Genomic DNA, 27,231 nt, shown 5'->3' with positions numbered 1-27,231 from the left:
CGGGGCCTGCCAGGGGCTCGTTGCACTGGGCGGGTGTGGAGGCTGCAGGCAGCGGCGCCCCACGAGCGGAGGTCGGGCTCGGGCCACTGGACGAGGGCGGGTCACGAGCCTTCGGCGGGGTTCCGGGGGAACTGGCTCCCGAGTCGGGGTGGCGGCGGCGGGTGGGGAGGAGGCGTTAGGCCCGGGGCGGGGCCGCAGCAGCAGCCGATCGACCACCGCGCTCCTCAGTCGTGGTGCGGGGCTCGGGGCCTGCGGCCGGCCGCGCGCTCGGGTCGCCATGCGTGCACCGTGACGCGGCTCTGGAGGAAGGAGAGGGGCTCGGCCCCGCACACCGTCCCGGAAGCGCCTCGCGTGCAGCGCGCTGCAAGCCAGAAGCGCCCGGTAATCCCGGAAGCACGCTGCGGGGTCTTTTTTTTTTTTAAATTTTAAGCCAAGCCGACGCCTTTTACTGGTGGATCTCGGGACGTCTCCGGAGCGCTTGGGCATTCCTGGACCTCTGAGAAACTGGGATGGGCACAGGAACGAAGAGGAGGAGGAGGGAGAGGTCAGTTAGGCCAATACCCGGCTCTGACCTTCTGGCTCCCCGGGGAGGCTCTGGGGAGGAGGTATAGAAGCCCTTCTTTTTTTATTGGCGGGGGGAGGAGGGTTTTCGAGGCAAGGTCTCACTCTAGCCCAGGCTGACCTGGAATTCACTATGTAGTCTCAGGCTGGCCTCGAACTCGCGGCCGATCTTCCTGCCTCTGCCTCCCGAGTGCTGGGATGAAAGGCTTGGGCCACCACGCCGGGCTTCAGGCCCTCCTTCTTTGCTTTTCAGGTGCCCATGGCGTCGGAGCGGCGCAAGGTCAAGTACCACTGGAGCAGCGTTTCGGAAGGGGGTCCCAGCAAGCGCAGCTGCCTCCGGGAGCCCGGTGATGTGGCCGCCTCCAGTCGGCCAGCTCGTAGCTCTGCGTCGCGTTCGCGAGGGTCCAGCAGCTCCAAGCGCCTGAAAGACCGTCAGGAGGAGGACGATGTGACGGCCCGCAAGCCCAGGTCACCCGGGAGCTCATCCCTTCTTCGCCGGAGTTCCTCATCCTCTTCTTCCCACTGGTCGGGACCAAGTGCCCACGGGGCTGCTTCCCAAGGTTCCCCGATTCGCAGCGCCCGGGGCTTCCTTTCGTCCAAGGGATCCCCTCTGCGCCCTGCTCAACTTTCCCTCCAAGAAATGGCTTCTCTAAAAGAAGAGGCCTGCAGCCCTAAGGTGGGTGGCTGCAACGCCTTGCAAACGGTTGAAGTCCCTTGTAAACGCAGGGCTTGAATGTTGAGGAGAAATTTGGGTGGGAGGAGACCAAAAATTAGACGATGTATTTTGGAAGGTCTGTTGGATCTTCCCTACCTACTCCCAGAAGCAGATAGTCTGCCAGGGTTGGTCCCAAAGCCCAGTAGACAGTTTCCACACTTGGTGCCTCTTAGGAAATGCTTTCAGACACTTTTTGCCTGCCTCCTACCCCATTGAGTATTTCTACAGGTGGTGATTGTAAATGGGCAGCCAAGCCGGAGACTCCCCAACGATGGTGATGTGGTGGATGTTGGTGGGTCGGTTTAAGGAATTGTGCCCGTGTAGTTTGAACCGCTCAGAATCACAGAGCCATGAAATTTGGTTCTTGGAGTGGCTTTTCAGGAAGTCAAGGGTTTGCATGTTGGCCTGGGGCCTTATGCCACTGCAAGCAAACTGTGTGCATCTGGCTTTACACGGATATTGGGGACTGGAACCCTGGAATCAGGTTTTGCAAGCAAGTGTCTAACCGCTGAGCATCCCTCCAGCCCTCTTTGGTATTTTTGTAGTTTGTTAGAGACCAAGTCTGTTTCCCCAGTGGAAACAGTCAAGAGGGCTTCCTAAGCTCTTGCAGCACTCAAGAGAGCCTCACAGGTCTCTTTCATATGCTCATGCAGTCTTTGAGTGGATGTATCGAGGGCCTGTTTGTACCAGGTAGTGTGAGCTAGGTGTGTAGGATTCTTCAGTCACACAACAAGGATCAGTACCCTCTTGGAGCTTGCTTTGTAGGTTTTGTAGACCCTGCCTAAAAAAAGTGATTGAGGGACATTCTGCATGTGGAGAGGACGTCTCATTTGGGAAAAGCAGGCTACCCTAGGTAGTGGTTACAGAAGCAAGGAACAAGCCCCGAGGAAAGTGGGTCAGTTTTTCAACTTTTCCTGGTGTTTTCTTCTCCCTCTCTCCCTCCCTCCTTCCTTTTTGTGGTTTTCAAGATGGGGTCTCCCTTTAGTTCAGGTTGACCTGGAATTATTCTCAGGCTGGCCTAAAACTCAATGATCCTCCTACCTCAGCTTCCCAAGTGCTGGGATTAAAGGCCTGTACTACCACACCTAGATGTTGGTTCTTTTTTTTTTTTTTTTTCTTTTCTGAGGAAGGGTCTCACTCTGGCCCAGACTGACCTAGAATTCACTATGGAGTCTCAAGGTGGCCTCGAACTCATGGCGATCCTCCTACCTCTGCCTCCCGAGTGCTAGGATTAAAGGCATGCGCCACCACACCTGGCTCACTGGTTCTTTTTTATTAAGTGTGTGTTTTAATCTTCTTCCCTTCCTGGGGATTGAACCCAGAGCCTTGTTCTTGTTAGGCACATGCAGTACCCCTGAGATTCATCCACAGCCTGTGGCCCTGGTTTTGTCAATGTGAACCTTACAGTCTGAGCTCTTGATTACATTCAGCCCCACTGACAGTGAAGCCTGGTGTCCAGGCAGGAGTTTGTTTTACTTTTTCATTTTATTTATTTGAGAGAGAGAGGATGAGAATGGGCACACCAGGGCCTCTAGCCACTGTAGACAAACTCCAGATGCCACTATATATATCTGGCGTATATGGGTACTGGGGAATTGAACCTGAGTCCTTAGGCTTCTCAGACAAAGCAGGCACCCTAACTGCTTAGGCCACCTCTCCAGCCCAGGAGTCTGTTTTACTCAGGCTGGGCTGCTAATTACCACTTAATTGAGGGTGTGGCCTAGTACTAGTGGAAGGGTCTTAACCTTTCTCTCATTAAGGCCCAGGGCAGGCTGCTTTTGATAGTTCTGGTTAGTACCGAAAGTTACCTTTTGCCAGGTATTCTTTGGGCTGACTTCTGAGAAGCACTATGTTGTTCGGGCGCTGAGGAGGTGGTCATGTGACCTCAGCATGGTATGACCGGGACCAAGAGACCGAGGAAGATGTTGGAGAGCTAGGTAGGGGCAGGCTGCAGTGTTCAAAGGAATTTGGAGTGTGTTCTCAACTGCTGGAGATTTTGGGTTGTTATACAGAGATGATTTGTTGAGTGGGGATGTTGTAAGGATGTAAATGTTACCAAATCCGATTGTCCACCTAGTCTTACTAAGATCTATTGCTCATGTGTGTGTTTGAAAACAGGGCAGAGTCCAGGGCTTGTCCCCAGCTGCAAAATGTCTTTCACCTTTCCCAAAACGTACTCCTCTTCTTCACTCAGCATGTGTGTGGGACCTGGTTGGTCTAGTGAGTCCCAGGTGCCCCGAGTCTGCAAGGCCACTGACCGCCCAATTTCCCCAGGCCTTCTGAGGCCACTTGGCCACTCCTGTTGGATACCCATCCTCCTATTCTGTCTGCTCTGTAGATTTTTAAAAAATTCTTTTTGTTCATTTTTATTTATTTATTTGAGAATGACAGACAGAGAGAAAGAAGCAGAGAGAGAATGGGCGTGCCAGGGCCTCCAGCCACTACAGACGAACTCCAGACTTGTGTGTGCATCTGGCTAACGTGGTGCTGGGGAATTGAGCCTTGAACCGGGGTCTTTAGGCTTCACAGGCAAGCACTTAACCGCTAAGCCATCTCTCCAGCCTTGCTGTGTAGATTTTTGACAGGTACACACTAGGCTTTCTGCTCTCCTAACCTTCAGTCCAGAGCTCTCTGTGTCAGGACACAGAATGTTCAGAAAAGAGGTTCCAGTTTATTTTGTTTTTTGGTTTTTCGAGGTAGGGTCTCTAGCTCAGGCTGACCTGGAATTCACACTGTAGTCTCAGGGTGGCCTTGAACTCACAGCAGTCCTCTTTCTTCTACCTCCTGAGTGCTGGGATTGAAAGCGTTTGCCACTATGACTGGCCTGGCTTTATTTTTAATTTATTATTTGCAAGCAGATGGAGGATGAGAATGAATATGGGTGCTCCAGGGCCCCTTGCCACTGCAGATGAACTCCTGAACTGTGCACCTAGCCTTACTTGGGTACTGGGGATTTGATCCTGGGCTGTCAGGCGAGCACCTTAGTCACTAAGCCATTTCTGTATTTTATTTTATTTTATTTATTTTTTTGGTGCTGGGGTGGAACCCAGGATCTTGGTGTGCTAGGCAAACTCTCATTTATACCCCCAGGCCCTGAGCATTTTGGACTCACGAGGACTCCTGCTGCCCCATCCCACTTTATTCCTTTGTCTGTAGTAGTCCCAGGGGTCTTCTCAAATTTCAGTGTTGGCTGAAGGTTGAAGTTTTTTTTTTTTCTTTTCCCTTTGAGACAGGGCCTTGTGTAGTCCAGGCCTTGAACAGTAGATCTTCCTGTCTCCATCTCCCAAGTGCTGGGATTATAGATATGTTCCACCACATTTGGTCTCTATATATTTATTTGCATGTGTGTTGGAGGGGGAGGGGCGCCAGGGCCTCATGCTGCTGCAAAGGAACACCAGCTGCTTGCGGACACGCACTCCCCCCCTCGCCAGGTAGGATCTCCCTCTATCCCAGGCTAACCTAGAACTCACTCTGTACTTCCACTGTGGTCTCAGCTCACACTGATCCTCCTACCTCTGCTCCTGAGTTCCTGGGATTAAAGATGTGCACAACCATGCCTGGCTTCCCACCACTTTTTGCCTTCCACTCATATGGGTGCCTTGGGAATTGATTGAGCCTAGGCCAGCAGACTTTGCAAGCAAGTGCCTTTTAACCCCTAAGTCACCTTCTCAGCTCCTTATTCTTGTTAATTTTCTGAGGTAGGGTCTCACTTTAACCCAAGCTGACCTGGAACTCAGTCTGTAGTTCCATGATCATTTCTACCCCCCAGTCTCCCCCTCTCAAGTCCCCCCTCCATTGAATCCCCTCACCCTACCAGGTCAACATCTTTTCCATTATGAAGGTCTTGCGTATGTAATGTCAGGCACTGTTAGGTCATGGTTATCAAGGCTTTTTTTTCTCCCCAAGGTAGGGTCTTGCTCTAGCCCAGGCTGACCTAGAATTCACTATGTAGTCTCAGGGTGGCCGCCTCCTACCTCTGCCTCCCGAAGGCATGCATGAACCACCACTCCAGGCTTTATCAAGGCCATTTTGTGTCTGGAAGATTGTGTTGGAAACATTTCTTCCCAACCATTGGCTCTTAAATTCTTTCTGACACCTCTTGTGCAGTGGACCCTGAGCCTTGGAGGGTGTGATAGAGATGTCTTAGTGCTGAACACTCCACTGTCATTTCTTCTCAGCACCATGTCCAGCCCATGGTGTCTTTTGAGTTACTCCAGTGGTCACTGCCATCTGAAAAGAGAAGTCACTCTAACCAGAAGTGAGAGTAGCATTAATATATGGGCATAAACATTTAAAGAATGCTTACAGAGAAGCTTGATGGGCATAATGTATGCATTTTGCCAGACAACAGCAGGTGTTACTATCTTAGGGCCCAGCTAGAGGTATTTCAGTACCACACATGAATTCCCTCCCTAGGAGCAGGCTTCCAGACCCATTAGAGAGCAGTTGGGTTCCCCATAACAGATATACCACTGTTGTACTAGTTGCCACATTTGGCCTGGATGGCCAGTCTTAGGACTTGGCCGGATCCACTGTTGTTTATCACCATTGATAACGTCTCTCTCCCAAAGGAATACATGCAGGAGAGCTCTCTCCAGCTTTCTGTCAGCTGTTCCAATGGGAGGTTTCCAGCTCAGCTCAAGCTTGATTTCTCAGTGACCTGCAGCCCAAGCATGTGGAGTCTTCAGCAGCAGGGTCTTACCATCTAGTTCTGGTGGAAAACCAAGAGCCTTGGCAATGGCCTGTAATGTTTTGGGAGCATTAGGAGGGACCTCCCAGGCCAACAACTCACTGGAAAGTAGCCCATCTCTGGTGCTGAAATTTTTCTAGTAACAATCTATGGCTTCTGGGTGCGAAATTGTCCAAAGAAGTAGGTGAGCTTTTTTGTTTTGTTTTGTTTTTCGAGGCCAACACGCCCAGCTTTTAAATAAAAATATTTTTAAAAATAAAGGTGTACCATTGGCGGTAGTGGTGCACACCTTTGACCCCAGCACTCAGGAAGCAGATATAGGAGAATCACCATGAGTTCAAGGCCACCCTGAGACTACATAGTGAATTCCAGGTTAGCCTGAGCTAGAGACCCTACATTGAAAAACAAAGCAAAACAAATATATATATATATACACATACATACACACACATAATTTATTATTTTATATATATATACACACACATAATTTATTATTTATATATATATGTATGTATGTATGTATATATATTGATTTGCAAGCAGAGAGAGATAGAAGAGAGAGAGACAATGTGTGCACCAGGGCCTGCAGCAGCTGCAGATGAATCCTAGATGCACATGCCACTGTTCATTTGGCTTTGTATGGGTCCTGGGGAATTGAACCTGGGTCATTAGGCTTTGCAGACAAGTGCCTTAACCACTGAACCATCTCTCCAGCCCAACTTTTTATTATTATTATTATTTCTTTTGGTTTTTCAAAGTAGGGTCTCAGTCTACTTCAGGCTGACCTGGAATTCACTCTGTAGTCTCAGGGTGGCTTTGAACTCATGGCGATCCTTCTATCTCTGCCTCTCGAGTGCTGGGTTAAAGGTGTGCGCCACCACACCCGGCTTATACTGACATTTTATATTTTATTTATTTGCAAGCACAGAGAGGGAGAATGAGTGTACCAGGGCTTCTAGCCACTGCAAATGAACTCCAACTGCATGCCCCACTTTGTGCATCTGGCTTATCTGGGTACTGGGGAATAGAACCCGAGTGGTCAGGCTTTGCAGGCAAGCACCTTAACCTCTGAGCCATCCCTCCAGCCCCCACAAATTGACATTTTATATATCTGCGGCATAACATGCTATTATAGTTCATGTGTGCAATATATAATGGTCCATTCAGGGTTACTGGCCTCCCTGTTACCTCTGCATTTCCTCGTGGTAGGCACATTGGAATTCTCTTGACTAGGTAGGTATTGTCAGTGAGCATCCTCCTGCATGCCCTGGACCCCTGTGGGGGGAGGTGTGAGGTGGAGCTCAGCCGTTTGGGATGGTTTTGTCAGCAGTGCAGGACCCCTGAAGGAGCGGAAGCAGGGGTGTGGTCTGTGGCATTCGTCTTGAGCTGCTGGCACACTGAAGGAAGGCCAGGAGGGAGAAGGCCGGAGCTGGATTGGAAGCCAGCTGTGCTCACCACTGTGCCACACCGCCCGGGGAGCGGGCTTGACGGCCCAGAAATGGCTGCGGAGTGGTGATGTGGGCTGGAGTCCCATCTCATCTTCCTTCCTGCCATCAGCTGACAGCTGTGCTGCTGAGAGAAGTGACATCATTTCCTTTTCTGGTTGGATGGTTATCTCTCATCCTTCCTGCCCTTACCTGCATTCCTCCCAGCACCTGGTGAAATGTCTTCAGAGACCTTCATCTTACCTCTCACCATCTTTGACCTTTGAAGCCATTGTTAATGCCCCACGTCCCCTCCCCTCATAGGAGCTCTCTCTCTAGCCCAGGCTGACCTGGAATTCACTATGTAGTCTCGGGGTGGCCTTGAACTCAGGGCTCTTTTTTTTTTTAACTTGAGAATGTTCTCCAAGGGCTGGGCATGGTGGTGCACACCTTAAACCCCAGCACCTGGGAGTCAAAAATAGGATTGCCATGAGTTAGAGGCCAACGTGAGACTACATAGTGAATTACAGGTCAGCTTGAGCTACAGTGAGACCCTACCTTGGAGAGAAGAAAAAAAAAAATGTTCTCCAAGTGTATGAAAGGCTTAGACAATGTGGACTTAGTCATCTTTACACATACAGTGTATAGAACTGCCTCTGAAGAAGCTATGATCTACCATTCCTGGAATAAGCCTGCTAGAAAACGTCGTCCCCTGACATCATAAGCTTCCTTGGCAGAAGGTTGGAAGTCCAAACATAAATGGCTACCCAAAATTGAGAGTCTCACCCCAGATCACAGGTGGAGAAATGACAACGGTTTCATAAAACTCCAAAGTCCCTGTACTCTACTGTGTAGGTGGGTTCTCGACTGAACAGAGGAGCCTTCTGGGCCAGAGGAACCTGGCTTCTGGAGCTCCGCGTCTTCTTCAGAGCTAGCAGCTGTCTCCAGGCTAGTGTAAGGAGGCATCTCTGTTTGCCAAGGTTCCGAGAACCATTCCGCTCTCTACAGGAAGGCAGCGCTGGCAGCTGCAGGCTTCCTGCCTTTGGCACTCTGGCTCCCACGTAGTTTCTGGTATTGGATGCTGGCTTTGGCCTATCAGGGAGGAGTTCAGGAAGAGGTTCCCAGAGCCCAGGCTCCATGGAAGTATGGCTCATGGACTCTGATCTTTGTAAAGCTTTCATCAGACTTGCTCTACAAGCCTGCTTTCATGGCATCAGAACTGACAAGACGGGGGAGGTGGCTCACGCTTCTGTCAGTTGCAACTTCATCTTTGTCATTTACTCTGTCCTCAATTTCCTGAGTCCTCCTCCGGGCAACTTCACGCTGCGCTCCTCCGGTTGTCTGATCCATTTCTTCACAAAAGGCATCTAACATGCTAGGTACCGGAAGGCCACTAGAACATGGATTCATGCCATGACCTTCTACATCCTGGTGTGTGCAGAGCACCCATTCTGGAGCGCAGCGCTGTGTCAGTGAGTCATGTCTTCATTACCATCTGCCTCCCACTTGTACTACAATGATCGTGGTCAGATTTCCCACCGGGCCACACTTGGAGGCTCCTAACAGCAGCATGAAGTCCAGGATGCCGTCCAAGGGGAGGCCGCTGAAGGGCCAGCCGAGCATGTCTGTGGTGGACCACAGCCTCAGCCGCCTGTGGCCACGGCATTTTTTTTTTTTTTTTAATAGGCTAGGCTGGCCTCATTCAAGGCATTCCTCCTGCTTGAGCTCCCTTGCCACCATACCTGGGCTTATATCTTTCATTTTCTTATTTCCTTTACATTTCTCTAGGCTATCAGGAGAACTTGAGTTTGAGTTTTGGCTCTGCCACTTAGTGATCATGAGGCATCTCTCTGTGTGTACTTGCTTGGGGCTTGGGAAATGGGAAATGTGAGATTGCTGGTTTGACTTGAAAACTCCAGAATTTGCATCTCAAGGGATGGCATGTGGCTTGAGGGGGGAGCTGGCTGCCCTTTGGAAAGGTAGGTGTTCTCCGGGGTGGTTGGAGTCCTCCCTGTCCTGTGTTGCTTTACCCCTGGCCTGTGGTAGGAAGCGTGCTGAGATGGTGCAGTCAGAGAGGAGGGGCTTTAAAGGATAGATGAATAGGAGAATAGGAGTTTGTCAGACATACAACTGAGGGGCTAGAGAGATGGTTCCGTGTAAGAGCACTTCCTGTGCAAGCGTGATGGCCTGATGAGGTCTGAGAGACTGCTTGATCCCCAGGACCCACATAAGTAGCTGGATGTGACCACTAGTCCAGAAGGGGAACAGAGACCACAGAATTGCTGGGGCCTGGTGGGGGACCTGGATAGGATCAGTAACAGACTCCAGCTCAAAGGCTCAAATAAGAATGGGTCGGAGGGCTGGGGAAATGGCTTAGCCGTTAACATGCTTGCCTGCAAAGCCAAAGGACCCAGGCTTGATTCCCCAGGACCCACGTAAGCCAGATGCACAAGGTGGCGCATGCGTCTGGTGTTTGCAGCAGCCGGAGGCCCTGGCATGCCCGTTCTCTCTGTATCTGCCTCTTTTCTCTGTCTCTGAAATATAGATAGGTAGGTAGGTATGTAGAGAAAGAGAGAGGTAGGTACGGATAGATAGGATGGGCTGAGGCATGCTGGAGCAAGATACCAGATGTTCTGCTCTGGCCACCACAGGTGAGTGCATGGGACGTTACATGGGCACATACAGGTGCCTTTTCCATACCGCACACACAAGCAAAAAAATGACATATGACTGAGGCATGCAGAGGAAGTAAGAGGTGCCAGTTTTTGCCTCTGAGCCTCTGTGATGGGCCCAGGATGGCTGGTAGGTAGTAAAGCTGGTATCGTAGAAACTGACTGGGAATGTGGTTTGGGGTTGTGGCTTATGTTAAAGGCCCAGTGTAAGTGTGCGTCATGTTTATTTGTGATACATAGGTTTTCTTTTTGCAGCATCGGGGTGGAACTTTGTGCTTCAGACAAGTGCTTTACCACTGAGCTATACCAGCAGCCTTCAGATTTTCTTAAAGATACCCTTATTGCCACCCAGCCTCCTCCCCACTGCAGTGTACTCAATAATCCTGTTTTCTTCCTTAAAATAGCACATAGCATATAGCACATGTTACTGTTGGAATGAAGATTAGCATGGCCACTGTGCGTATTCATGTGGTGTCCTATGTTTTTGTTTTTCGAGGTAGGGTCTCACTCTAGTCCAGGCTGACCTGGAATTCACTTTGTAGTCTCAGGGTGGCCTGGACCTCACGGCGATCCTCCTACCTCTGCCTCTGGATCTTTTTTCTTTTCAAGTTTTTTTTTTTTTTTTTTTTATTAACAACTTCTATGACTATAAAAAATATCCCATGGTAATACCCTCCCTCCCCCTCATTTTTTCTTTTTAATAAACAAAAATGTGATATGCTTCTTGAAAGGAAAAGGCTGAAACAGTAGAAATCGTACATAGGAGCCTGAGTCCCTTTCCTCCTGGAGATAGCCATTTTGAGTAGCTCGTCTCTTCAGGCTTTGTTGGAAAGCGCAGACATACAAGCATGTTCTTGTGTTCTGGTGAGATTCGTCTTTGCTGTTGGTTCTCTTCCTGTAGCGTGGCCACCAGCAACCTTGGTTTTCTATTTTTTTTTTTTGTTTGTTTGTTTTTGTTTTTTTGTTTTTTTCAAGGTAGGGTCTCGCTGTAGCCAGGGCTGACCTGGAATTCACTATGTAGTCTCAGGGTGGCCTTGAACTCAACAGCGATCCTCCTACCTCTGCCCTCCCCAGTGCTGGGATTAAAGTCGTGCACCACCGCACCTGGCTCAGACTTGTATATCTGTGTTTCTTCCAGCAGGGAAACCTCACTGCTGATTTATCTGCTAGGAAGCGCTCCACTGCTCCCCAGGAGCTTGCAGTCTAGCTGTTCAACTCAGTGCCTCCTTCACCTGTGGTGAGAGGCCCTTCTGATGAGCCTGAGCTGGAGGGTTACGAGGGCGCTGGCCGAAGCCCTTTTACAGTAGTCCCTCAGAGTTGCATGGGGGGAACCACCGTCTGAGAGCACATTGTCTTTGCCACAGTCACTTTGCTTGTCTTGTGGGACCGCCACAGATTTGTCATTTGCCAAGTGCGCCAGGTGTGAAATGACTCTTAGGGCCACTCCTTCAAAGTCTCCCTCTTTAAATCCTAGGTTGATTGTAAAGGTAGCTCTCGAACTTCCACGAACTCTGAATTTGTTGAAGCTGAGCGTCGGAGTGATGCTGTGGAGGAGCCAGACAAGGTCCAGAAGAGGAGGAAGGACAGACTTGGAGACCAAGGCTCCACAGTGATCTACCTGAAAGCCATCCAGGGCATCCTGGGGAAGTCAATGCCAAAGAGGAAGGGTGAGGCTGCCCCGCGTCGGGGGAAGCCAGGCCTGGGAGAACGCCCCGGCCAGGGAGAAGGACCAGCTAGGAGCGTCACGGTCGCCGCTCCTCAGAAAGAGGAGTCATCCCCAGAAGTAAGCGTGGAGGAGGACAAGTCTGTGCCTGCCAGGAACAGCTTCTCTGACAGAAGAGTGATCCTAGAACCTCCAGAGCAACCCGGTGAGGAGCCGCTCGGTGACCGAAGGACCGTCATTGACAAACCCTCGCCCTCTCCCCCGCCCCCTCGAGGATTTTTTGATGACTCTGACTCTCATGTAGATATTGAAAAGGTAAGTGAAGGACACAGCATTTGGGCTTTTAGTTCTCTTATCAAATGGGTTTGGCATTTTCATTTTTCTAGTTTGATCCTAATATTATTACTGTTTCATTCTTTCCTACCCTCCTCCTTTCTGTCCCTCCCTCCCTCTCTCCTTCCTTGATGGATCAAATCCAAGGCTCCAGTTTACCACATAAATGCTCTACCTCTCACTCGAACTCCTATCTCCCTTGATATTGTGAATTAAAAGCAATACTTAACACAGACTCCAGGAAACAAGTGGTTATTGGTTCTCTTCCAGCATTCTCTTTGATTATGTTTTTTGTCAATTTTTATTAACATTTTCATGATTATAAAAAATATCCCATGATAACCCCCCCACTTTCCCCTTTGAAATTCCATTCTCTATCATATCCCCTCCCCATCTCAATCAATCTCTCTTTTATTTTGATGTCATCATCTTTTCCTCCTATTATGATGGTCTTGTGTAGGTAGTGTCAGGCACTGTGAGGTCATGGATATCCAGGTCATTTTGGGTCTGGAGGAGCCCATTGTAAGAGTCCTACCTTTCCTTTGGCTCTTACATTCTTTCCACCACCTCTTCTGCATTAGACCTTGAGCCTTGGAAGTTGTTCTTGTGTTATAATGCATATATATTTGCATCCTGGATTATTTAATGATTGGATTTTCTAGTTAGCTGGCTATTATTAGATGTATCAGACAATCTGATGTTATAAAATTTCAGGGTAGGAGCTTAAGGCGTTAGGTGTGGCTCTCAAGACTGTCAGAGTATTTATCCACGAGTAGGTATTATGACAACCAGATCCTCTAGCTGTCCCTTAGGGGGTGTGTTGCCCCACCCACACCCTTAATCCTGACAACAAGGAGGTTAAGATTTCTGATCTGTTGAGGGACCAGGTGAGACCTTTCCCTGGTGTAATCCCTGTTACCTCTGCTCCTGCTTGGGTCCTGCTGTCGGCTCAAGTTGGCGTGGCTGGGTCCCGGACTGCTGCTCTGTTCGCTGGAGCTGGGCTCAGGTGGTGGGGTAGGGGAGGGAGCCGCAGCTGCTCTGGTTCTCTCACTGCTCCACATGTCCTTCTATCTCGTGGTCTGCTCCTCCGTTGTTCACTGCCGCTCTTCCTTCACATTTCTAGAGTTTGCGGAGAGCTCCGGTCTGAGTGGAAAATCCCCTTACCTTTAATTCCAGCATTTGGAGGCTGAGGTAGCATTGTTGTGAGTTCGAGTCCAGTCAGGGCTAAAGTGAGATCCTGCCTCAAAAAGTAATTGTGCATGTTGAATTTGCTCACACCTATTGAGAAGAGTCTGGAAACCTGGCTAACTCAACCTGCCTCAAACTCATGGCGATCCTCCTACCCTGGCCCCCTAAGTGCTGAGAATAAAGGTGTGTGCCGCCACATCCGACTTTTTTCATAGTTTTCTTTGGTCTCTTTCTCTATTTTATTCGGATGTTGGAGGTACACTTGACTGTGGCCTAAGTGGGCCACTTCATGCCCAGCTTGTCCTCCCCTTGTTACTGTTTGCAGGTCTGCCCTCTAGGGCTAGCCCTACTGCTCAAAGAAGCCACTCTCTTGGCCCCAAAGGTATCTGAGAAGGAACCAAACAAACTCCAGATTTATGCGCCACTTGGTGTATCTGGTTTTCCATGGGTTCTGGGGAATGGAACCCAGGTAGTTGGGCTTTGCAGGCAAGGGCCTTAACTACCAAGCCATCTCTCCGGCCCACAAGCAGCTTTTTCTTTAGCTTCTTGGGTCAAGGATTGATCAAGGGCAGGGCAGGTCTCCTTGGTCTGCCGCCTCACCTTAGAGCAAGGATTGAGTGCAGTGTGAGTCTGGAGAGTGCAGACTACGCTGGAATTGCGGGGCGCGTGGCTGGTGAGTCTCCATGGGAAAGCTCATCCCCTGCCGTTCTTCTTTGCAGTACGCAGACAGGGAAGTAGTGACTGAGCCCCCCTCTTCAGGGAGCGACTGGTCTGATGTGGATGAGCTGGCCACTGTCAGGTTTTCTCAGGAGGAGCCTGTCTCTCTAAGATACTCAGTTCCAGAGCCTTCCTCCTTCCCCACGGACTGTGTTATGTACCCTGCTCATCTGTACAGCAGTCCGTGGTGTGACTACGCCAGCTACTGGACTGGGGCCACCAAGACTCCTGGCTACTCCTCCGTGGGCAGCAGCAGCAGCAACGACTCAGCACAGGCTGGAAAGAGCAGCGATCACTCCCCCTTGTCCACAGTGAGTGCCCAGAATGCCACCCAGGAAGGCAGGTCCCAGAATTCCCGCTCACCCCACCTCTTCAAAGGTTCTAAGGAGAAGGAGGTTAAGGAGAAAAGGACATTCCGTGAAGAGACACCACCTCGGCACCATGGAAGGCACGTGTCCAGCTCCCTGCCAAGGAGCCACCTAGAGCTGAGCCTGGAGGAGGGCTTTATCGATACCCACTGTCACCTGGACATGCTCTACTCCAAACTGTCTTTCAAAGGGACCTTCACAAAGTTCCGAAAAATTTACAGCAGCTCCTTCCCTAAGGAATTTCAGGGCTGTATCTCTGACTTCTGTGATCCGCGGACACTGACTGACGGTCTGTGGGAGGAACTCTTGAAAGAAGACCTGGTTTGGGGGGCTTTTGGCTGCCACCCTCATTTTGCACGTTACTATAGTGATCGTCAAGAAAGAAAACTCTTGCAAGCCTTACGCCACCCCAAGGCTGTAGCATTTGGGGAAATGGGTCTGGATTACTCCTACAAGTGTTCCACACCCGTCTCCGAGCAGCACCAGGTACGGCTGTCTGTGGTCTGCCTTCTTCTGCCCGAAGTCAAGTTTTCCTTCAGTGCTGGAATCTCGCAGCAAGGGTTTCTCTGTTTGGGTATTAAAGGATTTGGAATTCCTAAAATTGTTCCTGCTCCGGCTGGAAAGATGGCTCAGCAGTCAAAGGCGCTTATTACAAGCAAAGCCTGACAGCCCAGGTTCAGTTTCCAAGTAGTGCATGCATCTGTTATTTATTTTCAGTGGCAGAAGACCCTGGTGTGCCCATATGCCCTCTCTGATGCCCCTCTCACACACACTCTGTAAACAAAAATATTTAGGGCTGAAGAGATGGCTCGGTAGTTAAACTGCTGCTAGGTTGCAAAGCTTGATAGCTTGGGTTTAATTTCCCAGTACTCACATAAAGCCAAATGCACAAAGTGGCACATCTGTCTGGAGTTCGTTTGCATAGCAGCAAGAGACCCTGATATGCCCATTCTCTCTCTTGCAAATAAATTTTTAATTGCAAGCAGAGATGAGAGGGAATGAGAGTGGGCATGCCACCTTGTGCATCTAGTTTATGTGGGTCCTGGGGAATTGAACCTGGGTCCACAGGCAAGCGCCTTAACTGCTGAGCCATCTCTCCAGCCCTAAAAAAAATTTTTTTAAAGAATTGTTCCTGCTCCTGTCCAGAGCCTATGGGTGTCATTCTTTATTCCTTTGATGTTTGAGTTCAGGCCTTAAGATTACTGTGAGTTGAGGATAGTCGCGAATTCCCAGTTCTCCTGAGCTGGGATTACAGGTGTGGGATTACAGGTGTGTGACAACACATATGGTGTATTTGATGCTAGGCAACCACTGTACCAACTGATGTATCTTCAACTTGTGTTTTGTTTATTTATTTATTTTCAATGAGAGCAAGAACTGCTATACCAGCCTCCAGCTACTACCATCAAACTGCAGATGGGTGTGCCACCTTGGGTGTGGCCTTCCACATGCATCACCTGCTGCATGTGTCACCTTGTGCCTCTGGCTTACGTGGGGTCTGGGGAGTTGAGCATGGGTCCTTGGGCTTCGCAAGCAAGCGCCTTAACTGCTATGTCATCTCCAGCCCTGTTGCTGTTTTGTTTTCAGGGGTAAGGTTTTGCTTTAGCCCAGGCTGACCTGGAATTCACTGTGGAGTCTCAGGCTGGCCTCGAACTCACAGTGATCCTCCTACCTCAGTCTCCTGAATGCTGGGATTAAAGGCGTGCACCACCACGCCTGGCCTCTTTTTTTTTAAGTAGGATCTTCTCACTCTAGAGCAGGCTGATGGGGAACGCATGCTCTAGCCCAGACTGGTCTGAATTCATGATCCTCTTGCCCCATGTTCCCCTGTGCTGAAACTACACGCCTACACAATCTTATGCCCAGTTTATACATTTTTTGGGTTTTGTTTGTTTTTTTTTACTTTTTAGTGGGTGTTTTATTTTTTTTTGGTGCAGTACTAGGGTTGAAGAATTGAAATCCAAGGTCTTGGAATGCTTGGAAAGTGTTCTATTATGGAGCCTCTCCTCCAGCCTATCAGTACTTTTTTTTAATTTTAATTTTATTCATTTGAGAGGAAGGCAGGTAGAAAGAGAGACAGAATGGGCACACCAGGGCCTCCAATAGCTGTAAACAAACTCCAGACACATGCACCACCTTGTACATCTGGCTTACGTGGGTCCTGAGGAATCGAACCTGGGTCCTTCGGCTTTGCAGGCAAGTGCCTTAACTGCTAAGCCATCTCTCCAGCCCTGAGCAGTCCACTTCTGGAGGAAGCACCCAGTAGACTTGATCCATGATGACTATTCTTGTTTGTTTCTTCTTTCTTGTTTTTCCCCCTAGCCCAGGCTGGCTTGGAACTAACAGTGAGTGATCCTCCTACCTCTGCCTCCAAGTGGTGGGATTAGAGGTGTGTGGTACCACGCCCGGCGTGACTGTTCTTTTGTATGGTGTCGGGATTAAGAATGGGGGGGGTGTAGCATAGGAACATGCTGCTGCTCACCGTTGGTGTTGTCACCTTGTCTTCTCCAGGTGTTTAAGAGACAGCTGAAGCTGGCCGTCTCTCTGAAGAAGCCCTTGGTCATCCATTGCCGAGAGGCTGATGAAGATCTGCTGGACATCATGAAAACATGTGTGCCCTTTGACTACAAGATCCACAGGTTAGGAGCGGCAAAGACGTGGGCGCAGGAGGCACTTCATTACGTTGGCGGGCAAAGGGGAACCTCAGTGGGGAAAACGATGAGAATATTGGGGGAGTGCGTCTTTTTTTTCTAAGGTACTGGAATTATAGGAGTGGGCCACGGTGTCAGTGTTACGTAGCTGTTTCTTGAGGCCCGATCTGTCTGGCATCTGGCTCTATAGATCTTCTATCTACTTATCTATTTTTTTTAATTTTGAAGGGTTGGGGACATGGCTTAGTGGATAACTGCTCTTGCCACTCAAGCATGAGAGCCTGAGATTCCCTCACACCCATTGAAACACCTGGACATGATCACACATACTCCTAACCCCAGTCCTGTGGGTGCAGTGACTAGAGAATTACTGGGGCTTGCTGGTCAGCCAGCCTCACTAAAGGGGAAAGAATCTACTCCAGATTCATTGAGAGATTCCATCTCAAAGAAATTTTGAGGATGCGTACAAAGAGAACATCTGATGTTCTCCTGAGGCCTCTGCATGTGCAGAGGTTGTGCACATGTGTACACATTTGTACACACACACACATGCTTTACCACATGTAAGACAATGCAAAAAAAGGATCTTGCTATGTAACCCTAACTGACCTGGTACTCAAGGCAATCCTCCTGCTTCAGCCTCCAGAGTATTGGAATTACAGGCACTTACCACCATGACTAGCTTCCATAGTATGTCTTTCAGTAAATAGTTAGGTAGGAATTAAGTAGAACTGCACAAAACTTTTCCTTAAAAATATTTCATTTATTTACTTTTTTAAGAGAGAGGCAGATAGAGAATAGGTGCACCAAGGCCTCCAGCCACTGCAAACAAATTCCAGATGCATACGCCACCTTGTTCATCTGGCTTATGTGGGTACTGGGGAATCAAACTTGAGTCCTTTGGCTTCACAGGAGAGCACTTTAACGCTAAGCCATGTCTCCAGCCCCCCACATGAACTCCTGACACTGTGTGGCAAGTGGTTTAAGTTAATACCTGAAATCACCCGCGATCAAGAAGGGGCTTTGGTTCTTAGATGGGAGAGGCTGCCATGGGGTTCAGTAGCTTAGAACACACAGCCTACCTTCCAGGGCACCTGAAAAGATCCTGTTAACTTTTCCTTTGAATTGGAAAGCTTTTGTTGCTGTTGTTTTGTGATAGTCTCTTGTAGCCTTGAACTCTCTGTGCAGCTGAGGATGACTTGGAATTCCTGATCCTCCTGCTTCTACCTCTGCAGTGCTGGGATTACAGGCATGTGCCACCATGCCTGAAGACTTTTCCAATTAGCACTGGAGCCCAGCCTTTGTTTGATCTGAATGGCAGCTAAAGGTCTTAGGTCCCGTTAAGAAGCACCCTTTGAACTCCTGCAGTGTGTGTGTGTACCTCGGGATGCCCCGGGGGAAATGTCACAGACAGACAGGTCCATTGGTGACTGAGGCGGGCACAAGTTTTGAGGGAGTCTGGGCAGGACCCTTTTTGCTTAGCCTGGTTAAAAGGGGTCAGGAGGTAATGCCTCAGTTGGCTGTTACAGCTGATCAAGAGGAGTGCCCAGAACAAGTGCCAGGGAGACCATAACCCAGATTAGGTCTTGTTAGCTGGCAAAAGGTAAATGGTGTAAGCCATGGTGCTGCTGCCCTTTGCGTGTGGGTGAGGCACAGTTGCTTAGCCCTCCTGGGCAAGTGGCTTGGGTTTCAGGGCGTCATTGAGGGCTGATTAAAGGAAATCTAATGAGGCAACTGGACCAGGGCTCAGACAGCCTCATGGGATATTGTGGCTAAAGGAAACCCTGAGTTCCCAGATGAGTATGTTGGCCCAATAATGTAAGCTGCTGTCAAATTTAAGAAGAGAATTTGAACTGGGGAGGGACTGGAGAGATGGGTCAGTGGTTAAGGCACTTGCCTGCGGTGCTTAACAACCCACGTTGAGTCCCTAGTACTCAACTTAAAGCCAGATGCACAAAGGGTGCATGCATCTGGAATTTGTGTGCAGTGGCTAGAGGCCCTGATGCACCCATTCTCGTTCTCTCTCCCCTTGAAAATAAATAAAATTAAAAAAAAATGTATATTTTAAAAAAGAAAATTCAGGCTGGAGAGATGGTGTAGCAGTTAAGGAACTTGCCTGTGAAGCCTAAGAACCTAGGTTTGTGTCCCCAGTACCCACATAAGCCAGATGCCCAAGGTGATGCATGTGTCTTAGTTCATTTGTAGTGGCTGGAGGCCCTGGCATTCTCATTTTCTTTTATCTGCCTCTCCCCACCCCACTTAAATAAATAAAATATTTTTTAAAACATGGAAAGAGAATCCATCTATAGCCAACACCCCAATATATATATATATATTTTTTGAGGTAGGGTCTCACTCTAACTGGGGCTGATCTGGAATTCACTGTGTATCTCCAGGCTGGCCTCAAACTCACGGCGACCCTCCTACCCCTGCCTTCCAAGTGCTGGGCTCACAGGCGTGCGCCACTTTGCTCGGCCCCAGTAGTTTTGATTTGGTTGTGTCCTTTTAGTGCATTTGATAACACAAGTGTAGTGTCGACATGCTGTGGTTGTAACTTTGAGAGCCAGTCTTTAGCTCCGCTCTGTCCTCCCTCCTCCCCGCGGGGTGTTGTGGTTGCGGGGTGACAGGACACCGCCGGTGCTATGCACTGGGGTAGCAAGTCTGCTCAGCACTCCCCCTCTGCCACACCACACACCACACACCATCAGCTTGGGGCTTGCTGTGGGATCTTTCCTTGGGTGCAGGCGTTGCTTTTCTGGGGCTCACTAATGGGGGTGGGGCGCCGGCCCGAGGCCCCGAGCGGGCTCGCTCTCACGTCGCCTCTCCTGCAGGCACTGCTTTACCGGCAGCTACCCGGTGATCGAGCCCCTGTTGAAGTATTTCCCCAACATGTCCGTGGGCTTCACGGCAGTGCTGACCTACTCCTCGGCCTGGGAAGCCCGAGACGCGCTGAGGCAGATCCCCCTGGAGAGGATCATCGTGGAAACCGACGCGCCCTACTTCCTTCCTCGCCAGGTAGGGCGCTGTGAGGCACCCCCCGAGGCAGGGAGCGGGGGAGGGAGCGGGCACCCTGGGCCCTGTGAGCTCCCAGGCCCCACCCTGCGCCGTGTAGGCCCTCCTCTGTTGTTGCAGTGCGACCCAAAGTCCGGGGTGGGGGCGGGGGCTGAGAAGCTGAAGGGTGACCGCTCTCTTCCAGGCAGTGCAGAGCCTTACCCTGTAGAGGGCAGTCCAAGGAAGCGTGGGACCCTGCTCACCCAGAGCTCCCATGACTAGGACTCTCCCTGCACCTGCAGGTAAAGGGGTCTCTACAGGGCAGCCCCAAAGAGTCCGTGCTGGGGATGGATGGGGGGCAAACGAGTGACAGCTGTGTGCAGAAGGCACAGTGATGTTTTGCACACTTGCTGTCTTCCAGGTGCCCAGGAGCCTTTGCCAGTATGCCCACCCAGGCCTAGCCCTGCACACAGTTCGAGAGATTGCCAGGGTTAAAGAGGAATCGCTCTCCCACACCCTGGCCACCCTGCGAGAGAACACCAGTCGCCTCTACAGTCTCTGAGAAATGTGGGCACGAGCCAGGAGGCTTCCAGAAAAGGTCAAAAGTGCCACATGATGTGTTTCTTCTTTCTTTTAGCTTTCTGAGACAACTTCCATAATTACAGACAATAAACCATGATAATTCCCTCCCTCTCCCACTTTCCCTTCACAACTCTATCATATCCCGTCCCCCTCTCAGTCAGTCTGTTTTATTCTGATGTCATGATCTTTCCCTCCTATTATGAGGGTCTTGTGTAGGTAGTGTCAGGCACGGTGAGGTCATGGATATATATCCAGGCCATTTTGTGTCTGGAAGATTGCATTGTAAGCAGCCCTACCCTTCCTTTGGCTCTTGCTGTCTTTCCAGCAAGTCTTCCCCAGTGGACCCTGAGCCTTGGAGGGTGTGACAGGGATGTCTCAGTTGGCAGAGAATGCACTTGTGTTTTTGCTGTAGAGAATGTAAACCTAGGGTGGGCCATAGATCTGTTTTGTTTTGAGTGACCTTGGGTTGGAACCATCTTTCTTTCTCTTCCAATCCCTCCAGGACAACCTGCAATCTGACAGAATGGGCTGGGCTCCCCCCACTGTGCCCAAGGTGAAGACGAGGTGGAGTGCCTGTCGGAGCAGCAAACTGTGACACATGTCATCCTCAGAACCGCGTTGCAAGGCTTCAGTCCTGCCACCAGGCAGGGGGTGGGGGGTGGGTGGACGGATGGGTGCCATAGAATGGACATGGGGTGAGGGATGGAGACAGCATCGGGTTCCAGATGGCTACTGGACGAAAGACTCCAAGGTGGCCAGTGACCCCAGTGGTATGGGTTTCTCTGTAGTATGAATAAAGTTACCTCCCCTTTGAGCACATGGAGGTGTTAAGTGGGTCTTTGCTCCTCAAAAAAGGAGCTCTTTGCGGGGAGTGGTCTCTGCCTTCTGGCCCAGAGGTGGTTTTTGTTTTTTTGTAACTTGTACAACTAACTTCCTTTCTTTGTTTCCTTGGGCAACTCTTCTGTGGCTGCCACTGTTCTGGGGCACTGAGGTGACAAAGAGTGACTTCAGCTGCCATCTCATTGGTCCCTTCGCTGTCAGTAGGGTGGTTGTGCCATGGGGACTGAAGGAGGAGAGGACCCCAGAGTAGGTATCCCACAACAATGCCCCCCTGGCTACTGCTAGTTAGGAATTAGGGCAGGGGCGCCTCCTCCATACCCAAGTTTTACACTCTTCTCTAGACACACTAGACCAAACAGATGCTTCCTGTTATCCACCCAGGAGCTCACTGGGACACCTCAGCCAAGTGTGATCACCCCGTGCAGAGCCAGCAGCCCCCAGTTAGGTGTGCTGAACCCCTCCTGGCATCTCCTAGCCTCAGCCCTGTGAGTCTTCCAGAGTTTGCAGTGTGTTTCACCTCAAGTCATTTGCTTTGGCGCCTGGTGTGCTGTAAAGGTGGAGTCACTGTCAGTTCTGAGTAAGGAGACCTGTGTTCTTGGTCTGGAAGAGTCCTTATCTACAGTGAGGTTAAAGTGAAATTGTGATCCGGCACTTACCCTGGGTTGCTCTTGATGTCTTTGGAAGGTGCATTTGAGCCTTGTAAAATAGGCTGACTGCATATTGCCTGTGGACTTACTGTCCTGCCCTGGGTCACAGCACCAGGCCTGGAAAATGCCTTCATTGCCTGCCTCCCATTTCCCATTGGTCTGTTGCCTTTTCTCAGTAGAGGGAGACCAGGGGACGTGACCTCCTTGAAAAACCCTTGGGAGCCTATTACCAAAATGCTGTTGCCACCCAGGTGAGCTACAGTGTGGCCACCTGTGCAAGCCCTGTAGGCTGGCACTGGCTGCGTGTGGCAGCTACTAAGCCTGCCTCAGGGCGTCCCAGGTGGCGGCTGCCTTGTGTGTGGCGCACCTGCTGTCAGGGTGTGGGTGCTGTGCTGTTAGGCAGTGAGCTGGCTGGTACTTGGATGGTTCATAGGACAGCTGCTGGGGTAGGACCTCTGCATATCACTCAATCTCTGAAAGTACTTATTTTATTCGCTTATTTGAAGAACTGCTTCTTTTTTTGTTTATTTATTTGAGAGCAACAGACAGAGAGGGTAAGAGGGAAAGGGAGAGAGAATGGGTGCTCCAGGGCCTCCAGCCACTGCAAACGTCCTCCAGATGCATGCGCCACCTTGTGCATCTGGCTTATGTGGGTCCTGGGGAATTGAGCCTTGAACTGGGGTCTTCGGGCTTCACAGGCAAGCGTTTAACCACTAAGCCATCTCTCCAGCCCCTTATTCGCTTATTTGAGAGAGGAAGATAGAATGGGTGTGCCGGGACCTGTAGCCTCCAGCCACTGTGCAGATGAACTCCAGACGCATGCTCCACCTTGTGCATCTGGCTGACGTGGGTCCTGGCAAATCAAACCTGGGTCCTAAGGCTTCGCAAAAGCCCCGGTCTCAGGCAATACCAAGGCCAGATCCTTGAGTTAGCTGCTGTGCTCGCCATGTGCCTAGGTGAGTGCTGGGAGGGCTAATGTGACTGGCCGACTTGCTAACCTAGGAATCTGCTGAGCTGCATCTCTCGGGTAGGGTGCAGTGGCTGTGTGAACACTGTCAAGCCTGCTGTGGCTCGTGACGCACATGTCATGGGCCTGCAGACTCCAGGGTACAGAGATGCTCCCCAAGAGCAGTTGACAGGAAGATAAACTTTGTACACTGGTGTGTTGATGGGTCACTTGTGCCGGTTTTCCACTGAACTTTGCCTGCAGGTATGCTGTGAAGAACAAAATGTTTTAATTTTTTACTTATTTGAGAACAAGAGAAAGCGAATGGGTGCACCAGGGCCTCCAGCCACTGCAAACGAACTCCAGACGCGTGCGCCCCCTTGTGCATCTGTCTAACGTGGATCCTGGGGAATCGAGCCTCGAACCAGGGTCCTTAGGCTTCACAGGCAAGCGCTTAACCGCTAAGCCATCTCTCCAGCCCCAAAATGTTTTTTGAGGCAGGGTATTGCTCTAGCCCAGGTTGACCTGGGATTTACTCTGTAGTCTCAGGGTGGCCTCAGATTCATGGCAGTCCTCCTACCTCTGACTCCCAAGTGCTGGGATTAAAGGCATGTGCCCTCACACCTGGGTTGTGAAGAAAATATTTACTGTTCATGATCCTATTTCGTATTAAGGTATCTTTGTGGGCTTTGGTCGTGTGTGGTGCTGGGATTAATGGAGGGCCTTGTTCATGCTACACAGGCCCTGCCCCTCCCCTGCACCCCAGCCCTGCGCTGAGGCGTTCTGAGCATGAGTGCAAGCTGGAGACGTGTGAATCAGCAGGCTCCCTTTCCCAGTGCAGAGCACCGAGGACCTCTGCTGTTGCTTAATTCACACATGGTCTGTTGTCATGGGTCACGCATTTCCAGCAGGTTTCATCTCCACTCCTCTCCAGTTGACAGTGTCCCCATGGTGTGTTTGGGCAGACACTCTGATCTTGGCTCTTCTGGTGCTTCCCTTGGTCACTCTGTATTGTCTGCAACCGATTGCCGGCATTTGTGTGAGGGCCACCGGCCACTGGCACCTCTGGTGATGGGGCAGGAAAGCTGTCAAGAAGAGAAAGACCCTGTCTCGACAGAGACAAAGCCAGTAAAGAGAGAGAAGGAAGGAAAAGAAAGGTAGCACGGGAGCATGTTTGGAGGGACACATTTTCTTTTTTTAATTTATTTATTTATTTATTTGAGAGCAACAGACACAGAGAGAAAGACAGAGAGAGAATGGGTGCACCAGGGCTTCCAGCCTCTGAAAACGAACTCCAGATGCGTGCGCCCCCTTGTGCATCTGGCTAACATGGGACCTGGGGAACCGAGCCTCGAACTGGGGTCCTTAGGCTTCACAGGCAAGCGCTTAACCGCTAAGCCATCTCTCCAGCCCAAGGGACACATTTTCTTGCTATATATTCCTTGGACAAGTTCTATTTCTGTGGGTGGTCAGCTTGACTTTGTTCTCACCCTGAGTTTACTTCATGCACTATTATGAAAGAAAATTAAAAAGCAAAAGTGAGTGTGTGGTGGTCAACCAGGCCTAGAGGGAGACCTCAAAGAGAAAAATAAAAGTGAGGATCATACATTTGGCAGAGAGCTTAGCATATATAAGGCCCTGTATTTGACTCACACACATCACACCAAAAAAAAAAAAAGTCCCTGGTTCCTTTTTTTAAATTAAGATATTTTTATTTTTATTTATCTATTTGAGAGAGGCAAACAGAGAGAGAGAGAGAGAGAGAATAGGCGTGCCAGGGCCTCCAGCTGTTGCAAATGAAGGCCAAACATATGTACCACCTTGTACATCTGGCTTACGTGGTTTCTGGGGAATCAAGCCTGGGTCCTTCGGCTTTTAGGCAAGCGCCTTAACCACTAAGCCATCTCTCCAGCCCTCCCTGGTTCCTCTTGATAGGGCCTGGGATGCAGCCTTGATTAAGGTGGGAAAACAGTGTGCCTTAGTCCTGCAGCCCTGTATGCGTATTTGCAGTGTGACACTGGGAAAGTTACCTCATTTCTCTGAACTGTCATCTCCCCTCTCTTAAGTAGGTGTGCTGTGAAAATGAACAGAAACTACAACTAGATACTTCCGTGTTTCGAGTGCCACAGGCATACAGCTCGAGCGTGGCCGGAGGTGACTACTGGCATAGTCAAACGCCTGCTCTGTGTTGGGCGCCCTCATGGGAGGCCGCCGTGCTCAGCTTCCGCAGTGACCTCAGCAGAGAGGTGCGTGGCATGTGTAGGGTATGGGTTGAAATTGTTTAATTCTCTTCCATCCTGTGCCATCCTGAGTCTCCTGGTGGGGAAGTGGCCTGGAGCAGCGCTCACGATCAGTAGTTGCCACTTACTTTTGGCAAAGGAGGCATCTGCTAAGCAGTTGTCCCACCCAGGATCATTTGTTTGGTCTTCCGTGTCCAGGTCAAGAGCCTGTTTACTGGGCCACTTGGACCCTGGGTCCTCTCTGGCTAGTAAGAGGAGGGTAGTGGGCATGGCTAGTCTCTCAGTGTCCAGTGACAGCTCAGTATGGTTGACTCTTCAGCATAGATGTGCTGTTTTCAGGGCCAGGTGACTGGATGCAAGGTGGGCCTACCTGGAGGCCGAGGAAGTCCCTTCCCTCCCCTGCTGTGTCGCCCTCCACCTGTTAACCTGTACTTTAAAGTATATTGTTCATGATGGCATCCTGCTGTGTGAGGTTATCACTGGGGCTCAGAGACAGGACCATAGATCATGGTGCTATTGCACCCTCAGATTAGAGACACGTGTTGTCCATCTATGGGGTAGTTGATAATAGAGCTTGGGCCGGAAGATGGGATGGAAACAGAGCAAGTGGGACACCTTCATGGGACCCTACCTGGCTCCTAGGTCACCTAAGCCGGGGACAGTTTGTTCAGAGGCCTTGGGGACGTCTGGGCCGAGATGGTACCTGTGTTTCTAAGCAGTTCCTAGGTGCTGCTGTTGAAGTCCAGACCAGGCAGCTCCTTAGTGGGTGGCGTTTGGCTTCAGAGTAGTGTCTTGGTGCAGAGATCAGAGTTTGCCGTGACTAGTTCTGGACTTCAGGAGCCTTGTAGCAGGATTTCCAGAGTGAGGCCTTTCCCCAACAGGGCAGACTCTTCCTAAGAGCTCACTGGTCTGCTTATCTCTGGGTTCTGTCCCTCAGTCACGGGACTCCAGAATCAGTCCGCAGATTTGCACTAAGGTGTACGTGGCTAACAAGACACATTCCTAGTGTTTCAACTGGCATTCAGCTGTGGGACTTAGGGGTCAAGCTGGAGTTGAGGTACTTGGGGCCACCTGGGTGGTGGTCTGCCTTACCCATATAGACACTCAATTTGCCCTGGACTGAGCAAGTGGGGAGAAAGCAGTTACCAACCTTGTGTGGCATGATTGAGAGCCATTGTTAGGTACCTGTTATGCGTAACTTCAAATTTACTTTTGGACGTTACCACACTGTTCTTTTTTTTTTTTTTTTAATTTTTATTATTTATCTATTTTATTTGCAAGGGAGAGAAGGAGAGAATGGGCGTACCAGGGTCTCTACCCACTACACATGAACTCCAGACACATGTGCCACCTTGTGCATCTGGTTTACATGGCTACTGGGGTCCTTAGGCTTCACAGGCAAGTGCCTTAACTGCTAAACCAGCCCTCTCCAGTCCTGTTCTTTGGTTTTTTGAGGTAGGGTCTTGGTGTAGCCCAGGATGACCCAGTGATCCTCCTACTTCAGCCTCCCAAATGCTAGGATTAAAGGTGTATGCCACCACACCTGGCTACCATACTGATTTTTGTTCGTTTTGTTTTGTTTTTCGAGGTAAGGTCACACTCTAGCTCAGGCTGACCTGGAGTTCACTATGAAGTCTCACGGTGGCCTTGAACAATCTTCCTACCTCTGCCTCCCAAGTGCTGGGATTAAAGGCGTGCATCATCCTGCCCAGCTTGTCATCCTGTTTTTTAATAACCCTGATGACAGACCTTGAATGGACTTCAGTACCATCTCCTGCTTTCTTTGTGGGTGTTCATAAGCTCCCAGGACAGCTTTGATGCCCTCAGGAAGCTCTGCCATGGAAATGATTGTATCTGTTCCCCACTCCAATTCACTAGAACCTTCTGTCGTACAGGCCTCTGACAGAGCAGCTGCTGGGGATGAGGTTTCCTTTGCTGATTCTGCATGCTCACTGTCTACAGGCACTTCTTTCTTTTTATTGGCATAGAATTAAAGTTTATTT

General features: G+C 50.2%; 1 protein-coding gene across 3 annotated transcripts; it reads left to right on the top strand.

The window, feature by feature from the left end:
- On the top strand, window positions 1-21,374 carry Tatdn2 (TatD DNase domain containing 2). 3 transcript variants are annotated; one of them, XM_045134110.1, is made up of 8 exons: window positions 1-71; window positions 815-1,237; window positions 11,537-12,040; window positions 13,966-14,817; window positions 16,843-16,970; window positions 19,814-19,997; window positions 20,395-20,571; window positions 21,049-21,374. In XM_045134110.1, the coding sequence occupies exons 2-7, from the start codon at window positions 821-823 to the stop codon at window positions 20,533-20,535; spliced, it is 2,226 nt and encodes a 741-aa protein (XP_044990045.1). In that variant the 5' UTR covers window positions 1-71; window positions 815-820; the 3' UTR covers window positions 20,536-20,571; window positions 21,049-21,374. The 3 variants fall into 3 exon arrangements, 2 of the variants coding, with proteins under 2 accessions (XP_044990045.1, XP_044990043.1); XM_045134108.1 differs by lacking the exon at window positions 1-71 and adding an exon at window positions 408-544; XR_006633470.1 differs by lacking the exons at window positions 1-71; window positions 21,049-21,374 and adding exons at window positions 590-605; window positions 20,179-20,275 and having other exon boundaries at window positions 20,395-20,523.
- Window positions 21,375-27,231: the final 5,857 nt, after the last annotated feature.

Source organism: Jaculus jaculus, chromosome 14 (assembly GCF_020740685.1).
Source record: "Jaculus jaculus isolate mJacJac1 chromosome 14, mJacJac1.mat.Y.cur, whole genome shotgun sequence".
NCBI classification, from domain to species: Eukaryota; Metazoa; Chordata; class Mammalia; order Rodentia; family Dipodidae; genus Jaculus; species Jaculus jaculus.
The sequence above is the reverse complement of the archived record's forward strand: the minus strand, read 5'-3'. Positions and strand labels throughout refer to the sequence as shown.

Coding starts and splice junctions, on each gene's coding strand:
- Tatdn2 (XM_045134110.1), top strand. CDS start 821: ATGGCGTCGGAGCGGCGCAAGGTCAAGTACCACTGGAGCAGCGTTTCG. Junction 12,041..13,965: donor CTCATGTAGATATTGAAAAG/GTAAGTGAAGGA, acceptor TCTTCTTTGCAG/TACGCAGACAGGGAAGTAGT. Junction 16,971..19,813: donor TTTGACTACAAGATCCACAG/GTTAGGAGCGGC, acceptor CCTCTCCTGCAG/GCACTGCTTTACCGGCAGCT.